This window comes from Syngnathus scovelli, chromosome 10, assembly GCF_024217435.2.
Source record: "Syngnathus scovelli strain Florida chromosome 10, RoL_Ssco_1.2, whole genome shotgun sequence".
Lineage (NCBI taxonomy): Eukaryota > Metazoa > Chordata > Actinopteri > Syngnathiformes > Syngnathidae > Syngnathus > Syngnathus scovelli.
In genome coordinates, this window is record NC_090856.1 from 6,619,125 (window position 1) to 6,642,332 (window position 23,208).

General features: G+C 40.3%; 3 protein-coding genes across 3 annotated transcripts; 1 reads left to right on the forward strand and 2 right to left on the reverse strand.

Moving 5' to 3' along the window:
• Window positions 1–135: 135 nt before the first annotated feature.
• lsm7 (LSM7 homolog, U6 small nuclear RNA and mRNA degradation associated) lies at window positions 136–1,357 on the reverse strand. The gene is made up of 4 exons (XM_049727591.1): window positions 1,273–1,357; window positions 929–1,019; window positions 786–857; window positions 136–550 (listed from the first exon to the last, which is right to left on the reverse strand). Exons 1-4 carry the CDS (start codon window positions 1,276–1,278, stop codon window positions 408–410), a joined length of 312 nt encoding a protein of 103 aa, XP_049583548.1. The 5' UTR covers window positions 1,279–1,357; the 3' UTR covers window positions 136–407.
• A 378-nt stretch (window positions 1,358–1,735) lies between these two features.
• Window positions 1,736–4,308, forward strand: LOC125973426 (kelch-like protein 23). The gene is made up of 3 exons (XM_049727579.2): window positions 1,736–2,718; window positions 2,833–3,244; window positions 3,316–4,308. The coding sequence occupies exons 1-3, from the start codon at window positions 1,794–1,796 to the stop codon at window positions 3,617–3,619; spliced, it is 1,641 nt and encodes a 546-aa protein (XP_049583536.1). The 5' UTR covers window positions 1,736–1,793; the 3' UTR covers window positions 3,620–4,308.
• cers4a (ceramide synthase 4a) lies at window positions 3,684–12,248 on the reverse strand. The gene is made up of 11 exons (XM_049727584.1): window positions 12,106–12,248; window positions 11,482–11,652; window positions 9,182–9,299; window positions 7,747–7,865; window positions 7,587–7,644; window positions 7,365–7,415; window positions 6,110–6,202; window positions 5,795–5,923; window positions 5,433–5,539; window positions 5,188–5,344; window positions 3,684–5,092 (listed from the first exon to the last, which is right to left on the reverse strand). The coding sequence occupies exons 2-11, from the start codon at window positions 11,649–11,651 to the stop codon at window positions 4,898–4,900; spliced, it is 1,197 nt and encodes a 398-aa protein (XP_049583541.1). The 5' UTR covers window position 11,652; window positions 12,106–12,248; the 3' UTR covers window positions 3,684–4,897.
• Between the last annotated feature and the right edge of the window lie 10,960 nt (window positions 12,249–23,208).

Here is a 23,208-nt window from a genome sequence, read left to right on the forward strand (position 1 = left end):
ATATATATAATTTATTGATAAATTGATCAGTATGGTACATCATGTTTTCAGAGGTTAATCTAAATTAGTGAGCATATATTTACTTGAATTACTCAATAAGGTTTCGCCGAATAATAAAAGTTCATAAACAACATGTAAATACAAAACTCAAACAAGCTTTATTTTTTTTATCAAAACCAAGAACAAATGCTAACCAATGGGTTGATGATTCTTGACAATGAAAACACCGATACTATCCAAGCCTCAACTGAAATTCACACATGGCAGAGTGAAGCGCTTGCAAGTTTTTTTTAGCTGACCAAGTTACATATTAAAAAAAAAAGAAAAAGTGACAGCTACTAAGAGTTTAAAATGAAAAACATAAAAAATACTTTCAAAATATTCTGATGTGCACAATAAGTGCTTTGTTAGCCATCCTGCTGCTGTATGAAAGGATTTGGAATAGCTTCCATGCCATCCTGTGGACAAATGAGCACCACTGAGGTCCCCCTGCAGACCACCAGACCCAGTTGCCTGGTGTCTTCTGTCAGTTTGAGCTGGTCATCAGGATCTGGACAGACATGTTCAAAATAAATGCACGAGGAAAAAATACTGACCAAATCACTTCAGATGTCAGCTTCAACAATGTTCATTGATAAGATTGTAATTTTAGTATCAAAGAATGATAGAGTTAGTGCCAAAGCACATATTTTACATTAAACAAAAACTCCCAGCAGGTGTCCTTAATGTTATGGGCAATCAGAATACATCTCATCAAGACAAAGAAATATAAATACACAACTCACCACGCATATACTCGATGGTACCGTCCAATACAAGGTTCAATAGAGGGTCGAACCCTTTAAGGACACCACTCGCTGGAAAGGAACCCATAAATAAATCCAATTTGTTTTATCACGCCATATCGATGGGACATGGATGTACCCACCTTCTCGTCCTCCTTGAAACTTAACCCGAATTGGCTTGTCGATGTACTTAGACAAGTCAAAGATACTTTCCTTCTTCTTCTTTTCTTTATCCTAACAAGCACGGTGGAATGATGTTATTTTGTAGCGTGCAGCACACAACTTAATGGTAGTTTAGCACCAGGCTACCTGAAGCGGGCATATGAATTAGCAGCTTGTAAAATGACTAAAACCCTCAAAGAAACACTTGATGTACATCTCAAAAGATAGTAAGAGAAGACAGCATGCCACTCGTGAATGTTTGTGTGGAGGTTGATTATATAAAGTGTATGGAATTTGAATGAAAATGAAAATTGCACGAACTTACCGCCATGTTGGTTTTGGATCCCGGAAGTCAAACTTTGACCTCAACGAGGCTCCGCCAATCAAATTGTGTTGCGCACAAAATGGAGGGACTGACGTCAGAGTTTGAATACCGATTTATTAGATTTATTTTTTCTTTTCTTTTCTAAAACTTTATTACTGCCCTGTTTATATCCGAATAAATATTATTTGTGATTATACAACTTCTGTGACGTAATCTACTATATAAATTCATACCACACTGGGCAAACTGTGTGAACCCTGATGAAACAGATACGTTGGACATATTTTCATTGCTCTGTTTGGGAGTGAACAACAGTATTATAATTAAATTTAAAACCTGCTAATTCCATTTGCTAAATAAAATAAAGCAGACTATGTTTATGATTCAGGATTTGATTTCAAACTATTTCTCCATGTTACACTGGACCAGCAGTTAGTCACGAGGATGTCAAGGAGTCTATTAATATCACCAGTGGGTAGGCTGTAACCCAAAGGTCATTAGGCTCCGCTGTTTGTTGTGACATGGCCTGCAGAAAAAACAGCGTTCTGTCCGAGCGGACAAACCAACAGGAAGAAGATGACTCCATTTTACAGCCTGATGTCATGCTTCAAGTGGATGAAGAGTCATTTTACGTCAACCGTCGTCACCTTGCACTTCATAGCCCATACTTCCGGGCTCTCTTTTTTGGCTGCGGTATTGAAAGCACGAAAAGGAAAATAAAGCTTAGAGGACTCCGCTTGCAGTATTTCAAAGTGTTAATGCACCATAGCCAGACTTCCATTCTCACTCTGGACAGGGAAAATGTTTTGGGGATCCTTGAGACTGCGGATTTCCTCCAGCTGGAGCAAGCCAAGCTGCTGTGCTGCAAGTTCCTTGAACGTGAGCTCCACCTCTGCAATTGTTTGGGAATGATGGCTTATGCTTGGCAACGAGGCTGTGCTCAACTCTTCAATGCAGCAAGGCAGGTTGCTCTCACACACTTCTCTGATGTTGTCTCGGAAGAGGACTTCCTGTTTTTGCCTAAGGAGACCGTGGCACACCTCCTCGCCAGCGATGACCTTGCCATCCATAGAGAGGATTTGGCACTAGAGGCGGCCCTACGCTGGGTGTCATTTGATAAAAAAAGAGAGGAACACTTCCTGGAGCTCATTGAGCTGGTGAGGCCCGAGTCTCTATCATTGACATTCATCTCTAAACTTTTGGACACGATGACAAACAGTTCTAACCCGAGAACCAAACTCATCTGCATGCTGAATGAACATTTCCCAATTTCCTGGTTAATGGGGAGGTCCCTGCAAAGGACCAAAGAAACTCTTTTTGTAGTGGGAGGACCTCATGATCAGGAACAACAGGCGTCCTATCAGTTTCAGCCACTCACTGGAAGATGGCAAAACTGTGCACCACTGCAGAGGAAGAACCTTACACAATACTCGGTAGCAGCAGTAGGTAATGGTCGGTCGCAATATTGATGACCTATTTTTAAAATATTCGATAGTGACAGCCTGAAAATAATCCTTTAGAGAGATCTGACATTTTGATGTATTCCCTCATTATATGTAGGAGACAGTGTTGTTGTGACAGGTGGCTACTTCCGTGACGTGCTCTGGTTCAGCGTGGACTGGGTCAGAAGATACGACTGTAGGATCCAGCGGTGGTCGGATGGCCCTGCTTTGCAGAAGTCCAGGCACAGTCACTGCTCCATTGCGCTGGATTCCACTCTGTATGTCTTGGGGGGCAGCATGGATGAAGGGCTGGTGGCTGATGTTGAAAGACTGATTCTTGAGTCAGACGAGGCTTGGGAAAGCGTCAGCCACATGGACCGGGCGGTGGAAAGGGCAGCCGTAGCCACTCTGGGCCAGTGTATCTATGTTGCGTGTGGGCTGGATGAAAATGGAGAGGCGTTTGGTGGAATACAGCGGTACGACACCAGGAAGAACCACTGGGATGTCGTCTCTTATTCCCCCTTTCCACGGTGAGTCCATTTTTTTAGGCATGGTCTTTCCAGCAATAATCCATTGGGGGATAATCTGCACCATTCCTTAGATATGACCTGGTTGCCACTGAACTCAATGGCGCCATCTATCTGTTCGGAGGGCAAGCGTTGCGTTTTGACGTGGAGACGGATGAGTGGACTGTTGTGCAGGAGGAATGGCTGGAGAAAAAGTTCTTCTGCGGCTGCAGCACAGCTAATGGCCAGATCTTCCTGTTGTGTGAGAAAAAGTCTAACAAAGCACTCCCCAATATGGTTTTGTTTGACCCTTATGTGGACACTTGCATCAAAGTAGAGAATGCCATACCATGTCCTGTTCCACTCAGAGGGTGTGTCACAATTAAAGTGCTAACATGAATGTGAGTAATGAAAGCAATGAAATATCCATGACATCTGAAAACATGATCGAAATCTTTGCAGGGAGGTTTCTAGCCACTTTTAATGAAAAAGAAATATGACCATAGATTCTATGGCATAGAATGAATCATGGTTCAGCCCTTTAAGTGTTCCATATTGTTGTTTACCATGATGATCAAGCACACTTGGGTTCTCTGTTCTATACTGCTGGTAACCCCAAATTCATACTCATGATGGTATTTGATCAACTATTTTGCTCTTAAAGAGTCCAGATGTTTACCTCTGTAGATTTTCAGTAATGCCCATTAGTGTACATACAATGATCAGCTGGATTCACTTCCAGTCACAGTTTGTAAAGTTAATCCTAGGGTAGTGTAAAAACAGTAAAGCTAAGGCATAAACCAAAAGTGCTGTACAGAAAATCACAACAGAAAATGTCATATGATTTTTAAAGTAACAGCAAAACTAATAGGATTATGTACTCTTAAAAGGAATGTCAATATTTTGACATTGGGAGGGAATATATACAAGGATATGTTCTTCATTATCCGCCAGGGGGCGTTAGATTTCTGTTGTGATATTTTGGGGCGTCACCCGATCACTTGCTGTCACAAAAAAAAAGTTTATACCTTGTCACATGATGTTCTTGCAACACATTTGTACAAAGTAGAGTCACCCTGGAAATAAAAGTTGCATTATTGGAAGAATAGTTTTTCTCCTTAATGTAGTTGAATATGAACAACAAAGCTGCTGGAGCAGTTAAATAACAAATTTCCCAGAAAGTACGATAAACCTGTAGCCATCCATACACTAGATTAAATCATGGCTTCCTTCGAGTGTATCAACTTTGTGTTCAATTTAACAGGCCCATATTTCACACAGAGTAAATCAATTGAGACGGGATTATATTTCAGTATTCAGACCTTTTGTGGCATTTTTTTTGGCGGTGTGTGCAAGATATTTGTACTATAAAAATGGAAAGCCTTGGCTCAATAAAGGGTGGGAAACACCATTGTAACAGATCAATTAAAATATCTCATGTACAAAACATTGACAAAAAACATCATAAATATAAAATGAACGGTGACACGACGACGAGTGATGGCGTTTCCTTCCAAAGTGACGCTGGGTGTTTAGATTTACAATCATTTGTGCTTTTTTTTTTTGTGCTACCTCTTTTTGTCGAATGACGAAAAGCAAAACGCAGGCTGACGGTGATGTGAAATCATCAATGGACCGTTGTAAGGTACATTTGTCCATAATGCCAAACTCCGGACTCTATCTGGCTTTGGGTAATCTGCTGTTGAGATTCCTCTGGTTGGTCAGGTTGTTGAGCACACAGTTGTTTGCTAGCGACGCCAGTTTAGAGTTGATGGCACCCTTCCTCTGCTCCCAGTTGCTCTCGTCTTCTTCCTCAGGTTCCTCTTCCTCGTCCGCCTCGCTCTCCTCATCACTACGCTCATCCCGCTCCACCTGTAAACAAAAATTGAGCAATTATTGTTCATTTATAATCATTGCAAATTGATATGGTAATGAATACACACAAACTTAACCAAACACGGTCTCACCTTTCCCTTGAACATAAACTTGCAGATCATCCGCACGATAAGGTAGGCCCAGAAGATGTGCAGAGCTTGCAGCACTAACAGGAGAGCGTTGAAGAAGTAATAACCAAAAAAGGGCTCGAAGAAGTCGAGCGATAACACCAATGTTGTGTGGATGATTCTGGGAAAACAAACCGTTTTGCATAATGGCAACTCAGTCCCAAGGCAGCGCCGTACTCCAAAAACAAAGTAACACGACGCTGACCTACCTGCAAGGAAACACTACCAGCCGTGTAATCAGGAAGACCAGAGAAAAGACGACAAACAGCGAGTCACATGTCTTTGTCCACTTAGCGTAGTGAAGCATCTTGGCCGACTAAAAAAAAAAAATGGTATCACCCGTCTTTGTAATTAGTATAAAACAATTGTTGTGAAAAAGGTTAATGAAACAAAAAATCTATTAGTAGTTTAGTATTATGAAGCTTTCAGGTCTTTTGTTTACGGTTAAATCAGACATTTAGGTAGGTAACATCACCATAAAAAGTTATATTTAGAAAAGATAATGCATGGCCAATCAAAACAAGCCTCATTCACGTGCCTCCTTTAAAAAACAAATAAACGGAAGTTGTACCTCGAGCAGGAAGTCAGACGAGTCGTGCACCAGCATCACAAGCGTGCCGATCCTCACGTAGTTGGCGCAGTAGGAGAAACCGATGAGAAATATGGTGGCGATGTGATGAATGACCTGCTCCTTGAAATCCTGAAGCACATGCATATTGAAAAGATTATGCAGCGTGTGGAAGATTTACACAGATGCCACTCCGGTATTATCCATCTTAGAATATTAAATGACACATTTACAGCAGATGTAAAAAGTGTTTTTTGCTACTTTGACTAAGTATGTGCACAATTAGAGCGTGTGATTATATTTAGTATATCCACTTACTTTTCGTTTCACGTCCACAGAGACACAGAGAAGGAGGGAGAGATAGAAGCCCATTTCAAAGGTGTAATACCAGCTATGGGCACTGGTGACAACCTGAAAAAGCCAATTATACGTTATCATGTGTATGATATATGCTACATTCCAACCTGCTCTTAAATCTCCAAAAGAGCCTTGGAATGAAAACACCTCTTGCAAACCGTGCAGCACTCAAGACAATGAAAGGAAGCCCACAGAACCCCAGAAAGGAAAAGCGGCAACGATATGAGCGGGAACATAGCAACACACCATTCAGCCAGGAACTATTGTTGATGTCAGTTTGAGGCTATGAACCCTAAAGGGAAGTTTGGCTTCGTAAAAGGAATGCCGACTTGCAGGCATGCCTAACTGTCATCCGAGTTAATAGCTTTCCAAACTGGTGCTAGCGTGAGTAGGTGGGCGGTGGTTTTGAAAATTTGTTCATTGACATCACTGCTTAAATACAATTATCACATAATGTGCTTGACTTTGTCCTATTCATTGCTTTCACTACTGAATAAAATGAACTCTGATGACTCATTACTACAAAATAAGGCAGAAGAATAGTCCTGCCAGCACTGATGCAATTCGGATACCGATACAAGAGGTCATGAAAATGATAGGCAGGTATTTAGCAAGTATTTATATGGGTGCACTGTTTGTGTGTGTGCGTGCGTGTCTGTCTCTTCCTCTCTGTCGTTCTGCTCGGCTTGAGGATAAGAGATGTCAACGTCACGTAATAGTGAAGCTAACTCGGCGTATGCACCAACACACATCTTCAACTACAGTACTACGTAAACCATTTATATAAAAGAAAATTCATTTAACATAACACTTTTCACTACTACGCAAACTATGTAAATAAAATAAAATGTAAATAAATTTGACACAACACTTTTCCCATGATTATATTCTACTTCCAATACTTTAGTAAATTAAATTCTACAAAATTACTTGCCAAATGTCAGATACGTCAAGCAAAGTAATACGTACTCTAAAAAATATTTTTTCCTTTTAGATAATAGTATTTTACTGAAGTATTGGGTTCATACAAAAGTGGTAATACTATTTTTAAAAATGGTGATTTTCTGCATTCACAATCCTGTTCTGAGTCAAAGCAGTCCAACAAAATTTATAGAAAAAATAAATCGCATAAAAAAAAAACCAACTAAAAGGGATGACTAGGAGAAATAATAAAATGCAGGGAAATCTGTTTCATAATCTCACTTTACTTTCTTACCTGCTTAGGAAAACCCTGCCAACACTCTCTGGGATCCCAAAACCATGGAGCCTGGAAGATCATGAAAAACATGACCTTAGTCTTGACATCAGTTTTAATACAGTTCAACAATACTGTATATTATTTATGTTAGCTAAGTGGAAATCACATAAATTAGACCATATTAAAATGAACAAGTACTATTGTTTATTTTGAATGATGATGAAAAATAAACAGACTTACATGGAGCAAAGAGCCAAGCCCTGCTGCGAACGCTGCGAGGTAGAAGACAAAGCGCCAACTGCAACACATGAAAAGGAAACCAAAGTTTTCAGACATTGTCAGAATTGTTATGATTTTGCCTTGTGGCGGTTTTGCACATAATAGTTTGTTTGAGACTCACGAGGCCTCGCAGAACTTCTTAGTGTTGGTGGGTCGGTCCTGGTTTCTTCTGTGCCTGAACCAGCTTTGGATTTTTGACTGGGAAAGTCCACAAAGCTTTCCCAGGCTCGCCAATTCATTCTAAGGGAAAGACAAAGATAGCATTCAAACAACCGCTGCAGGCTCTCTCTGCGTAAGAGGAAGCATTTGTCCAATCTTGCTGGCTGACATTTCAGTCGGCATTTTTTTTTTAAAGAAATGCAAATTAGCTCGTGGTGTTTATTCAACCTGCTGTGGTTTCCTGTATTTGCAAGCATGCGACTAAAGTGCGCACAAACAAATTTAATGGGCGCAAAACCCAACTTGTCTACACATGTACGCTGATGACAAAACATCAGACGAAACTAAAGATGAGGGCCAAGGTATGATGAACCTGTCTAAAACTCGTCTGTTCACCAATGATGAAGGAAAAAATAGTCTCGGTTTAACGACGCCAATTTTACAGTAATAAAAAGCTCTGTAAAGTTATTATTTTTTTTAAACTGTGTTTGTTTACTGACATTTTTTAGGCTTTATGTTCTGTAAGTCCACCAAAATCATTCTAGAAGTTATAGCAAAGCTGTGGCGGCACGGCAGTCATCATGGCTCGTCTCACGGGAACCTTTTCAGACAGTTCCTTGTTGTGAAACAGGTGCCAAGTAGTCATCAAAAAAAGGTTGCAGTGCAACCGCCAGTTGTTACACAATCTCGCCTCACATACAATATTTAAAAAAAAACAATAGATAGCTTTAGAATAATATATAGAAGTGCTTAGCATGTTTATCCATTTGATCATTTTCCACCAGGTCAAATTTTTTTTATCTGTATAAACAAGACAGTGGACATACTTAAAGTATTTCTATTATTAATTCAGTATATTAATAATGATTACATTCTTTAATTCAGTGTTTCTTAATTCTTACCACCAAAGAAAAATATCACAGAAAGTATGGATACAAAAATAATGACGATCTCAATTTACTATTTAGATACTAATTGTGAAATATTGAACAAAAAGTTGGCATCCTCGCAGGAAGCCATGATTCATTTTGTTGTATGAATGGCAAAATGAGCTTCACGTGGAATTTAATTGCTTTGAGGTGAAAGTGGATATTTGCAGATGATATTTCGTGACGTAGTAGTTTTCCATGGCATGGCTGAGGCCTGGTCATGGAAATCAATGTCCATAGACAAAATGCTCACAAACCATTTTCTAGAGCTGGTGAAGCAAGGAACCTCCGAGGCTATTATGATGCAGCAGCGCTAAGTAAAACACACCACCAAATTAATTCCCACCGTGACCTTTCCGAGAATCCAATTTAGAGCGTAAAGGTCAATCGGAACATCCCATTTAGCTGCCTTTGCCCTTTTGCACGAGCTCGCTATCTGAATCAAACAAACAAAAAACAATCACGTACTTGTGACGGCTGACGGTTGTTCTGTTTGTAGAAGTTCTCCAGTTTTGCAATAGGGGCGGCTTGAATCCTAATCCGGTCCTTCACACCTAAATGTTTACTTAAGGGGACAGCCACAACCCTGTTGAAGACAGAAAGAGAATCCAATGGGATAAATTACTCAACCACATTCAATATTAAAGCCATCAACAGCTGTTCAACGCGACACCACATCAACTTGTAACTTGTAGCGGCAACCCGATCGGCCATTATGCTGCTCCCTTGCGACACATTGTGACTTTGTCTTTGCCGATACGGCATCAAGTCGACACTTGATCCGCATGCGTATGTCCCGCACGGTGACGTGGAAGAAAAAGAACAATGTTGTTGTATTCACAAGAGATCTTGATTACGTCCCGTGCGTGTAACACTATCTCCGAAATAATCATCCTGAAACAAGCAGACGGGATCAAGAGGTCGGAAAAAGGCCGGGCGATCCCACCACCACACACACACACATAAAGCAATTAACTCAAGTTTATTATATTCACCCATCATGCTAATTATCAGCATACATGTACTGAGGCACTGCAAAAACTATGAAGGCATATGCTGATACATGCCAATACAAAATGGGCACATGACAATCTGGAGTAAACGAGGGATTGTACTAATGCTCAGTGTTAAGGTCGATAAAATGCTCTCTGAGATAAGGCATGTCAAACAGGCTTCATATCTGTTGATCGTCACGTCACTACGCTAGCTTGCTGTCACTGTTGACTTATTGTTGACAAGCTGTCAGCCAGCCGAACCAGTCGAGTGTGCGCCATAACCTTTTCCTGAACCACTGTACTTTGAAAAAAGATGTAGAGGTGCAGATCACCTTGGTCAACTACATATCATCCACCGGCTTGCAGTTCCTCGTAAACCTTTTTGAGCATAGACTCCACCTAGTTTGTTTCTGCTTCGGAATTTAAAGGTAATGGGAGGAATCTCTTCCATTGGCCTATTTTCACTCCCACTATGGCGCAAACGACCCTTTCTATTATATTTTCTATTAAGTCTATGAAAATACCAAAAGAAAATACCACCCAATTAGACAGCGTGTGCTTTGTTACACAGTTGTGTGGACCTAAAAACACTACAACATGCAATGATCTACATTTACAACCTAATTTATAAATAAATGAAATTGTATTTTGTTTTTATTCCCAACATTTTATCATCATCATAGATGTCTCTAAGCAGATTTCAGCCTCTCTGTGCAGCCAGAAGAATCAGAGAATAGCTTCTTCACCGTCGTCATGGTGACTCCGGATCTTCTATTTAATAGTCTATAATTCTCGCACAACAGTAGTTATGACGCTGAGAGCGCATTTGAGACCTTAAAATGATCCGTCTGTTATTTCCCTTGCTTGTTAAACACTTCGTCTATAAGCAGTGAAATGGCACTAACTAGAAATATTTGACATGCCGCTGAGAACGGTCGTCATTGTCAATTGTAATCCTCTTTCAAAAGCTTTTTTTTTTTTTAATATTTTGCTGAATGACTCGCAAGCTAAATGTTACAGCTCCTTAAAAAATTCATCACCTTTATAAGCCCTACTATGTAAACACAGGGATTGAAAAGTATAGAATTTTCTCAAAGTTCATTATGTCATCAAATTCCCTCTTGTCATCACCACGGCATTGTCTGCCTTTGTTGTTTCTTGCTCCACTGGGAATTGTGTAATTAGCACAACTGGGGATATAAGCTTGCGGTGGATCAGCACAGAACAATTAGCCACGATTGATTTAAGCATCTGCAGAAGAAAAAAAACCCACAACCTCAGCTTTTACTGACTTAACACTGCACCCACTTTATGTTTCATATGGTCAGATGCTTTTAGAGCAGAACATGCAGTCAGCAGCTAAAAGTGTCTACTCACGATGTTAAGCCTACCCCCCTACACGTCTGAAGAACACCCCCCGAACCACTCTCACTCTAATGCAGCAAACCAGCCAGCGTGACGGGCACAAGAGGAAGGAAGAACTCGACACCCCCATAATTATACACCTAGCGACCGCAACACCGCATTTAATGGGATCCAATAGAAGAGCTGCATCAAATAATTTGTCTTTACATTGATCATGACGCATCTTCAATATTTTTTTTTTTTTTGTGGGTGTGTGAGCTATTCCCATAAACCCTAACATGTATCGACTTTTTGTTGAAGGGTGCAATTATGAAGATGCTAACCCAAAGCTAACTAACAGGTGCATATATAGGAATGTCTGCAGATTGGACTGTGCTGAAAAAAAAAAAGTCAAATCCAAGCACTCACCTCTCAAAAACATATCTCAAGGCTATGAAAGCAAAGGCCACCGGCAAGGTGTAGACGAGATCTCTGGGTTTCGGATAGTGACCTTCACTCGTATCCATGTCCTGCCAGTGGATGCCAGGGGGCAGCCAGTACCTGTCCTGCCACAGCCACTCATTTAGCAGGGCTTCCATCCTGGAGGAGGGAAATGACATGTGACCCCGTTTAAGCAGATGTCGATCATACGCTTAATCTGCTTACATCACACTCAGCATTAGTCTTTCGCAAAAAACCAAAAATGAAGGCACGCACATGCTGGTGAGTTGAGTTGTAATAGATTCTGACAGTCACATTGATTGATTGACGCGTTGATGATGCAGGGAATCCCCACTATACATCCCCCATATCACACACACCAATTATATTGTATTGAAAGGACATTACATGCTAATATTAATTATGAAAAATGTCAAGAACGCTAGAAAAAATCAGAATCGCCCCCACCCACCCACACAGGTACGACGCACACACACAAAGCCATGTAAACAATCACGCCTTTTTGCTTCTTTCGTTTTGTTATTTTAAAACGAGCATGCGTATTTTATGAAATGCATTGAAAAGCTAACGATAAAACGCAAAATGTCTCACCTGCTCGCGCTGCTGTGAGGAAGATGACAAGCGCAGAGCGTCAAATTGACACAGGAGGAGCCTTCAGACGCGGCTTGCTCCAGCCAGGGGCGGAGCTAAAACGTCAACAGCGTCACATCGTTGGGGGGTGGGGGGCGTCATCGGGAAGTACAATTCAGCCACTGGAGGAGGCGATAAGAGGAACATAATGGTCGCAAAAAAAAAAAAACAAACAAAAAAAAAACAAGAATAACAATGCTCAGTTTTAAATGATTGACATTAAGAGTTTACATTTAAAGTGGGTAGTCTGTTTACTTTTTACAGTCCCAGCATGTCATTTATACTTAAGGTTTTTCATTTGATTACATCATACTTTTCTTTTTATAGACTTAATATGCAATAAAAAAATGAAAATGCATTAGGTACATTATTGACATTCTTGCATAAAAATTTGGGTCACGTTGGCGCCAGAATGGAATGCCATTGTAAACCAATACAGTTAGCAATGCTTGACAACTGAAAATATAATCCCAAATTGTTCCTGACAGACATCCAAGCAATTTATTTCATGATTTGCCTCAGTGATATTTACCATTGGACTACCATAATATTTGTTTGTCACTTTAAAACTGCACATGTTCGGGTATTTAACTGACATTGATATCCTTCATCAGTTTGTGGTTAGACCGATAAGATTTCAAACTGTGCTCACATGATGCTGCTTTTCATACCAGTCATATTCTAACAATAGAAAAAAAAAAAAAAAACACAAGAGGAACATTCTGCCCAGAATGTAGATAAGCGATACAAACCTTTTCCTTCCCTGCAGCACCATAACACAAAACAGGATATACACTATCTGCTATTTTTGTTCAATCTTCCGAGCACCGTGTGACACAATTGACTACAAATTTAGTTCTGGAATCCTAAATATAGTGTGATTAAAACACAAATGCACAAAAAATACCCCGAGCTCATAAAGAATTTCCATCATAAAACCTTAATTAAATGTGCACCCAACGTTTGAAGTAAGATTTTATTAAGACATACAAATGTGAAAATACTTTTCCAAAAGCCAGTTGCTACCTAATTTCTGATTAAAAAGATTTTTTTCTTGTCTTATACTCTTGAGATGATGATTTTCTTGGGTGTTTGCAATAACCTATAATAATGATGAAACAAAAACATTTCATTCTGTGCTGTTTTTTGAATCGAACTACTGAAATAAATGAACTTTTCTATGATATTAGAACACCCAATACATGTTTGAAAATAAAAAAGTTGTAAAATACTAAATGAAAATATATTGCACTTAAAAGCTAAACACAACTGAACTATACATTTAGTATTTTGGTGATTCCTCGCGTACCACTAGAGGGAGCCATTCTAAACACGTGTGATACCCTTACCACACTTTGAGAATCACTGTTCTAATTTATTGAGGCGCACCTGTCTATTCATCGTGACTGCTACCATCTTGAACCCAGTCAAAGTGCCTGAGAAACATAGTCAGTCAGAGTAACTGTAGATGTGTGTGAGTCTACCAAACAGAGGGGATCAACACTTCCCAGGGTACTCACTGTCTTATTTACAAATTGTTGACTCGAACTCAAAAATGCCCCCCCCCCCCCCCCCCCCCCCAAGTGAGGCTTGTCTATCTCTTGACGTGTGAACCTTGAGACAAACGCAACACATGACACATGCAGAATGATAAGAGAGATGGAATGATTTATTTGCGGTAGCAGGTGGGAATTCTCAAAATTGTGAGAATGTGACAGGTCTCGTAAGCAATTAAGAAGATTTAATGCAGCTAAAAAGAGCATTCTCGGGATTTTCTCAGATAATCTTCATACAAACCCTAAAGTAACGCATAACTACTGTTGAAAATTAATTAAATGAATACAGCCTTTTCAATATGTAACCAGCCTAATTTCAGGCAAGATCATTCATTTCCAAGACGGAAAGGAAACAGTGACACTGTGTGTTACGGTAATAACGCCAGAGAAGGAATGTGGGCTGTCTGGAATAAAAGCAGGTCACTTCGTAGAAGCTTTTTTTTTTTTTAGGTTAAAATAGACTATCCAGCACTTTCTGGCACAATTTAAAAGGAATTTATAAGCTATAATAATGATGAAGTAAATGATTGAATCAGCGTAGAATCAATACATTCCCACACCCATAAACCAGTGAATGCCCCACTTCTGTATGATAGCTTATTCAAAAGATTGGCCTAGAGGTTTACTCTGACTTTGACGGGCATGTGGGTGTGAGTTGCCTAAGTAAGTGCTAAATAATTGTTGAGACAGTCAAGTGAGTTTGTTTCCTGCTAGACAGCCAGTCTCCAAAAAAATGTGCGTAAGTGCTGTAAAGCCAAATAAGTTTTCTTTTTAAAGCAGATATCCTACAAGGCCATTGCTTTTGCTAGCTTGAATGGCAATAATGTGTTCAGCAAAAGTTGTTTGTACATAGACACAAAAACTGCACATTTTTGTTTTTGTTTTAGACCTGCTGCATACAGAATAACATTGCCGTTTCCTCTTTGTATTATACCTACAGTGCCCTCGGCAATCTACTTCTTCCTTGACACCATGTTGTTTGTGCTTCAATTAAAAAAAAAGTCATGGAATACATTATGTAGAGCTTAACAATGTTGTATCTTAAAAGACATTTAGGGTGTTGCAATTTTCTGTTGCAGGTAGTTGGTTTAAATGTCAAAGTGGCAAAATCCTTATATGCATAAATCTGACCAAAAGTCACCCAGTGACACAGCAACCAGAGTTCATATGCTGAAAGACAGGAAGACACGCCCAACCCTATGCAAAATAAAAGCAAATCACATCATAGTGGACTCAGAGCAGTCACAATAAGCCATTGGCCATGAAACAAGTTGGCTGTGCTCACTCCCACAATAGCGCAGATGCCCCTTTCTAACTGCACCCATTTATAAAAATACCAAAAGAAAGAAAACTCCACCCAAGTGCAAAGTTCATGCAAAAATAGGGCCCATAAAAATGTATTTCTGTACCTCCACCTTGTACTTTCTTTGTTGAATCCTTCCTGTTTTGCTATTTTCATGTGGTTTTACACTTTGTTTACAGTGCTGGAAAAAAAAAACCAACAAAAACAAAACAACAGGCTACTTACTGTTCACCCAACCATCAAAATGCAGAACGCTTCCTAGATGATTCCATTAATTTTGCCTAGAGATGGGAAACCCTGGTCCAGAACTGGTCCAGTTTAGCTTTAGGAACAAATGCTTAACCAGCAAGTAAACTGCACATGCTCCTTGACCTGCTTGAGTGGAAACATCTGTGGCGGTCATTTTACTCTCTTTACCTGGATTTCTCATCTCTGATTGTGACATATATTTGTTGCTACCAAGAAGATGACATGTTCCTCAAGGTGGTGCTAGAGGAGAACTCTGGAAGTGTTAGCACTCACGTATCATGGCAAGCTATGGAACGGCCTCAATATTTCATTTTGAGTGATGGCATGTACTGTCCATCCACTCGCAGCCCATGGCCCTTACGGCACCAGCGAGCATGGAGGCCCCTAGTTTGCGGTCGTCTGCTCCACTCTGCCAATAACAACATGGCCGGGGAGGTGGGAAATAAGTTCAGGAAAGCAGCTGGCTGACTACACAGGGGTGGTGTCCTCCAGCTCCTGAGCTGCTGCTGAGGAATAAAACAAATTAATTCTCGAAAACGAACGGGTGGCTCTTGTCTCGATGGTGAGAGAATCGGACCACTTTGTAAAGCCTTCCCATTGGAAAGGTTTCAATGGTGTCCAAATTTGGACTTTGAGGTGGTCAAGCCATGTGTGAAAATGATGTCTCATGCTTTCCAAAGCATTCTTTCACTATTTGAGCCTCATGAATGCAGCTATTGTCATCTTGGAATGCGCTCCCCTCGTCAGAGAAGCGGGGAGAGAAAAAAAAACATTCATGGAAAAACCTGCTCATTTTGTAGATTCAGTCAGCCAGATGGCCTCATTTTTAGGGAACATGGAGAACTGTAGACCAACTGAAGCAAGTGCAGATTAGAGCACCGACACAATTTGTCGGCACTAAACATAACTGCATCACCTCCATCTCTCTTCTTACCCTAAAATGCCCATCACTCTAGATTAGTGTCAATCAAGACTCTTAAAAACATTAAATTTTCCATTGCAATAAATCATTTGTGCATTTTTTTTCCCTGACAAAACTCAACTCACTCAAAGTCGTTTAGCTTTTTTACACCCACAAATGTGTTTTCATATATATTGGCCCATTTAAATCCATTTTTTTTTTGTACATGCAGTGTATTTTTAACTGACACACAATGCTTTTCCTGTACCTGGTTTTCTCATTATAACCTTGCAAGCATGGAGTTGTTGACCCCCATCTTCCCTGTGATGCTTCTCGGCATCCTCTTCCTCACTCTGCCAGGTGCTTTCTGGGCTCCCAGCAGCTGCCAAAACTTGGCAAGCCCTCACGTGGATGCGCCTTCTTTTCCCCTCTTCTTCATTCCTCTGCACTCTTCCGCCGGCTTTGCTGTTATTCCTCTTTCTTTTGTCTGTTGTGCTTGGCATCAACGCTCCTGCAGACCCTCAAGTGAGGAGTCGGTGAACTCTCCAGCTCTAAGTTAAGACAACAGTCCCCCCTCTTCTTAACACACAATATCCAAGATCAGGCTTTCACAATAACTGGAGGCGTACAGTAAAAATTTTGCTTGTCGGAGTAACTGGGTCGCTCTTTCTTTGGCCTCCTTTCTGAGCATAACTATCAATTTCTAGCAGTAGGGGGCGCCAGATGTTGATGCATGATGAGAATCCACACTGGAGTAATAACAGGACATATTTGATTCTTATCCAGAGGTACACATTTAACTTAATTTACAGTTGAACTAAATTCAAAATGTATTCCATCCAATATTATAAAAATATGTAGCAGACTATTGCAAAATATGGTTTTAATTAGCTTCCTTGCATGCATTCACTTTCATTTTCCATTGAATTCCTGCAAGCCCCACATGTTTTCCCTACCGACAACTGCAAAAGTTATTTCCTGGAGGTATTTTTTTTTAGGTGCGCCAAGATAATAATAGTTGTTAGATAGATTCCTGCTGGGGAAGCAACAAAAGAAGTTGCCTCATGCAACAACCAGCTGTGAGGTCCGCTCACATTGTGTGGCGGTAGACATGTGTTTGTGTACTTGGTCAAAGGCAAATTCTCATCCTTGGTAGGGGAGCAGAAAATGCAAACACTGTTATACTGCAAGTGAAGACTTTTGATTATCAAGTCAAAAGTCAGCAACTAAGCCTCCCTCATGCACATGTTTACAACCTGGGTAAACTTCAAGTCAGGCGGGAGCTATGAAATATCTCATGGCTTCACCCTGAAAGTATTTGAAGACTCTGAGGTCATACGGTAAAAAGTAAAGTAGATTTCACGTGGATCAACTGGCATTTGCTTGATTGGAACTAACTAACCGACCGACCGACCAACCAACCAACCAAGCAACCAACCAACCAACCAACCAACCAGCAAAATCAACAAACCCAAAAAATTCTCCCAAAAATGCTAGTAAAGATTCTAAAATAATTAAATATTCATATTGATTAATTGTAAAAGAACTATTGAAAAAAAAAAAAAAAAAAAACACCCCTAAGTTAATTATCTGTCCTGGCATCTAGAGGTGAAGGGTTGAAGAATATTGCAGGGGGGGAGGACCAGTGCCCCTGCGGCCCCTCCTCTAGCTCGAACAGTGGTGACAACTTTTTTATTATTAACATACCCCAACTGCGTGTAAGTTTTGGTTATTTTGGCCAATTTTTCATACAACTCCCAAATGAATGCCGATGAGAACACAGTGGATTTTCCACGGGTATAAAAATCATTATTCTCATGCTTCATTGTAATTTTTTTTTATTAAAACACACAATTCAATGTGATCCATGAAGTCATCAACGTGAGATACTTCCATATTCTTATTAATGCACCCTTAATCAGACTGATAGAGTCGAACCTCAGGACAGGAAATGAATGACTCTGATTAGATATTTACAAGAGGGAGCAGCCAAAGTTGCTCATGCCAGCATTTCAAAGGGTTTTGGAAAGTTTTTCCACATGTTCTGCATCTTGTCTTCACAGAGAACAAAGCTACAGACATACTAGTGATAGATAAATAAAAAGACCAAATTAAAGCTCATCCATAGCGCTACCCTTCAATGAGCCCGTCTGCGGTTCTCCTTCATCCCAGCTGTGTGTCGGGTCGCTTTACAGGTGGAAACGCGTGCCCCCTCCACCTAACTCCTCTGACCACCACCAAATCTTGTCATTGTCTTTGTCTGACATCATCGAATTACGTACACCATCAACATCTGTCATCGTCATTTCAAGTAATGATTATCATTATCGTGCCGCCATTAGAGTCTAATCTCGGACTGCATCATATTTGGCTGACTCTTTGGCTCGGCAAGGGAAAGGGCGGGTTGAAGGAGTATATTTTTACAAATGATCGCACTGACTTGTTGGGGAATGTTCAGCAAAATGTGCCTAAATGAAAGACTATGAGCAGATCTTCCACCTGGCGTTCAGACATTAAGCCTCACCTCTCTGTCTGATGATGGCGAACTTCCCAAATCTGCGGCATTATTTCACGTGCTGCCAACACGCTACATAATGGCCGCTCACGATTGCAATGGTCACTGAGCAGCCTTATCTGTCACTAGCATTGACAGCTGGGAATGTACCATTATATTGTGTTTCCCGCTACACGTTATAATATATGTTCGCAAGAGGGTGGGGTTGCAATAGCTTCCTGTTCTGCCTGCTTGAGTGGTACAACCAGAGCCTGGCTTCAGAATGTGAACATAGCTCAAGTCTTGTCTAAGACAGGCATCAACATCCAAACCACATAATTGATACTTCAAATACATTCGCTTACTCAGCTTTTTTTTTTTCTCCTTATAGCAGCTTCATCCTAATTGCAGAATCTAATCATCAACCACCCATTTCTTCCAGCTCCCGGTGTGTGTATATGAAAGTTGACTGATGCCGCTGAGGAATTTGCCCTACATCAGCAGAGCCTGCAGCTGTAAATCACATGACGAGCATTTTGGAATGACCGTAACAAAGACGGACGGCTGGAGTGGAAACTGACAGTGGGAGTTGCATTCCTGAGGCCAGTTGTCTGATTACAGAGAAGTTTATCCAATTCCCATACAATGTTTTATGTTGAACTATGTTGAGATTCCTCTTTTGGGAGTAAAATCACGCTTAGTCACAAAGAAAATGTCAGCCTTGAGTGAGTGTTGAATGAAAAGAGGCGGCTAGTCTTCTTTTATGTTTTATTCGGGGTCTGCTTCATATTTCTAACAGTTCCTCCGCTTGACTTGATTCACTGACTCAGAATTGAGAAGAACAATTGAGTGAAACACAACAAACAGCGCGGGGGATGTTCACAGTTACATGCCAGCCTCCAACAAGCAGCAGATGCCGAAGACAACGTGACAGAAAGGTTTCCCCAGTAGAACCATAAAAGTCATCAATGCTAAGACATTTCGTTTTAAAGCCACTTCAGAAGAAGTCACGATAAATGCATGACCGAGCTGACGTAATATTAAGGGTGTGAGGGCAAAGATCTTAAAGATGATGATGTGGCATCTGGGTGACCTCAGAGGACGCCTGAGGAGTTCATGCGAGCTATCAAAGAAGACACTCAAAGCACAATAACAAATATTGACTCATTCGGGTCTTGCTGGCACACCCCACAGCTGGACTGCTACAGCACCAGCTTTCTGTTAAACAATATTTCCTTTCCCCCCAAACACACACACGTACTTTAATCTAGCTTTTTAATGCCGCCAATAATGTCACTCAACTCTGCCGTGTACAACATCAGGAACGGTTCAGATTAGAGTAAACATGACAATATGACAAAAATATAAATCATGGAACAAATGTAAAAAATTAAGTTGGTGAGTGCTTGTGATTGTGCTCAGGCCATTTGTTCATCACTGTGTTAAAATTGACACCAAAGTCCAATTCGACGTGTGAGGCCTTCTCTCATTTGTCATCAAAATTTATTTCCAGGAGCTTTGCCGCTATCACATAGCTTGAGTAAAGGATCTATTATTATGAACTTATTATTGTAAACTATTATCGCGCAGCATTGTGTGTGGTTTGTGTACAAATAAGTATTTGTGTATATTAACAATTCAGAGTGTGAAAATTGACTCATCAAGTCTTTTAGATCTCCACTCTTGACACTACATATGTCCCGCTCCAGACAAAACGCCTTCCCTTTTTTGTTTTGTCTAAGACTCTTGGGTGGTCCATTGCTGAACGCCTCCGGGCACATGCGAACCTTACGCCATTCGATGTTTGACCCTAAACAAATGTGTCGTAGACAGTTGCAAGGAACAACAGGATTTGTTTGTATGGATAGCAAGAAGTAAATCCAGTTTCCCATCACTGAGCTAGCGAGAATCAAGCAGCTTTTTGGATTTGTTTTTTTTGTTTGTGTTTAATTGCTTCACAAAATCACAGCTTTGCTTGAGAAGACAAAACTCCAACATTTTTTCCTGCTTCCTATTTCCTATGAGAACAGCTGCCATCTCAAATACAGAGGTGTGAGTGGGAGGAGTCAAAGAGAGACATGAAAAAGTGACTGGAATGCCGATAGGCAGGTAGGTTAAGAAGATGTTCTGAAGATCTCAGCATCTGTTATCCGAACCTGTAATGATCACCACGAGCGGATCAGGCTAGGCAGCGGGGTATCTGTCCGCCGCACATCCTGTTCTTCCATTTGTCCCAAGTGCACCTGCTTTACTAGACTTTTAATACTCATAAAATCTTTTTGTGACTTTTCCAACTCTCTCTCACACACACACACACACACATGCACAAAAATGCATTGTCATTGATGTCAGACGAAGTGAGGTAGACATCACAAAATGGTTTGGGATGCTTTTAATTTCCGATTGCTTCGAGGGAATCAGCTGTTGTTTAGTTTGGCTTTGACTGCCATGTACCGAAATGGACTGCGAGGAAATGTCTGAGACAAAAAAACAAAAACAAAACTACAGAATAATGAATGAGTCAATCAATCAATCAATCAATCAATCAATCAATCAATCAATCAATCAATCAATCAATCAATCAATCAATCAATCAATCAAATATTTGATTGATTGATTGATTGGTTTTGCAAAATCTTACAAATTAACTGCAAAGGCAAATTGTAAACTGACATTTAAACTCTTAATGATGATCAAGTTTGAAAGAATTTGACTTTGAACCCATAATTAAAAATAAATATAAATGCTCTTACTTGGTGTCACTTCAAAGGGTAACTAAATAATTTAATTAAAACTGGTTGTCAAGTAAATTAGGACTTCCGATACAATTTATTGTGAGTAAAATGTTTGTATTTGAGTTTTGACTTTAAATGTCTGGCTCTGTGTTAAAGTTTAAACAAAGGTATTCCAAGTGAATAGAAATTTACCAATTAGGAGGTTAAATTAGAAATTTAAACATTGATTGAAAAACTAATCTGAGTTGAAATGTCGAAATATATTGTGTTAAAGTAGGCAAGGGATTTCCAAGCAGATATTGTGGGACTACATTAAAAGTCCAACACCACTTTAATATAATACAAAATGCATGTTAAAGCTTATCTGCTGTCCGACAGATGTGATATGCATGTGGCAAAATCTCTCTCTCTCTTGCTTGAGTCAACTTTACATACATATGGAGCAAAAGATGACCTCACCCCTTCCAAGTCCCAGCACCCCCAAGGTCTGGACAGGAAATACGGGAGAGCACCACCCCCACCCAGCTCGGTTGCACCCAGCTCGCCCCAAAAGAAAGACATCAAAGTCTACAGAACCCAAGAAATAAAAGATTTTCAAATACTGAAACAAACCCGTTAATGTCAAATACTTAAGGCTCTTAACATGAGCAACATTTCCTTGTTAAATGTTCACACCGTCAATTCCATCCGTTGTTTGGATTCCTCTTTGAGGGAATGTTTTATGCGCCTTTGAAAATGTCAAAAAGAAAAAAAAAAGGCACATCTGAAAGCCATTAGGCCCTCAAACTGTTAGCAAGCACTCGGTGGATTCTTTCCGCTCTCTTGGCATATCGCTACATCACTTTTTTTTGCCTTATTTCTCATCTGACCGCTTTCGACCTCTTTCTCTTTTTAAGCAACAAGGCTTACTTAAGTCAAAAATCTGCTCCAGAAACTTTTCCACTCATCTCAGTCTTGGGTCATGTCGGACTCATGAGCCTCCATCACTCTTGTGTACGTTTTCACATTCACTTCCCTGTGGTCAAATTTACAATATCACTGGGGAAGCACATTACGTGCATGAGCATCTCTTCGCCACAAAGCAGCCAGGGGACTTCGACGTACCAATGCATGTGTTTGCGCACTGTTTTATGAGATCACATATTCGCATCCGCCCGCCCCCCGAACCCCGCCATTCTTTGTCTGCACTCTCGTTCTACTTTGAAGTTCTGCATTCCAGTCTTACTGCATCACTTAGACTCCACAGCTGCACGAAGCCCGTCCGTTCTTGACAGAGCCAAGCGTTGGTGAACGGGTTTGGTGAGGCAACGAATGTCTGTGCTTTAGGCAAATAATGGAAAGAAATACAGAGGCATGGGAGATAAAACCAGTAGACATAAGCAGGACAATAAAATCTAATGATGATGACATGATGGTGACTGAGGGTGTAAAGCAAAGGTGACTCATGTTTCGAATGCTTCAAAAAGGTCTTTTCCAACTTTACCTTTGAAAACATATGTGTAGGGTGACACTGCAGTCACTAAAGGAGCACACACACACAACGATAATCAGACTAAATTCGATAACTTCCTCCAAACAGTACAATCAAATCAACACTGAAGGGAGAAGTTGCCAGAAACAAACAAAAACTGAAAGAGGTTGACCTGGAACAGCATTCAAACAGTCTGGTGAAGTCACAGGCCAACAAATATTAAAAAATTGGTCTTAATACTTTTGCTCACTAAAAAGTAGGTAAAAAATTTTGTGACCAGATAAGCTAACAGTTAGCATCATTTATAATCGCAATGTGAAAAGTAGGAATGACCACAAATAGTGTGACTGGATAA

Coding starts and splice junctions, on each gene's coding strand:
- lsm7 (XM_049727591.1), bottom strand. Junction 858..928: donor GTTTCAAGGAGGACGAGAAG/GTGGGTACATCC, acceptor GTTCCTTTCCAG/CGAGTGGTGTCCTTAAAGGG. Junction 551..785: donor TACCATCGAGTATATGCGTG/GTGAGTTGTGTA, acceptor ATGTCTGTCCAG/ATCCTGATGACCAGCTCAAA.
- LOC125973426 (XM_049727579.2), top strand. CDS start 1,794: ATGGCCTGCAGAAAAAACAGCGTTCTGTCCGAGCGGACAAACCAACAG. Junction 2,719..2,832: donor ATACTCGGTAGCAGCAGTAG/GTAATGGTCGGT, acceptor CATTATATGTAG/GAGACAGTGTTGTTGTGACA. Junction 3,245..3,315: donor TCTTATTCCCCCTTTCCACG/GTGAGTCCATTT, acceptor ACCATTCCTTAG/ATATGACCTGGTTGCCACTG.
- cers4a (XM_049727584.1), bottom strand. CDS start 11,651: ATGGAAGCCCTGCTAAATGAGTGGCTGTGGCAGGACAGGTACTGGCTG. Junction 9,300..11,481: donor TTGAGATATGTTTTTGAGAG/GTGAGTGCTTGG, acceptor TGTCTTCAACAG/GGTTGTGGCTGTCCCCTTAA. Junction 6,203..7,364: donor GGCAGGGTTTTCCTAAGCAG/GTAAGAAAGTAA, acceptor TGGCTTTTTCAG/GTTGTCACCAGTGCCCATAG.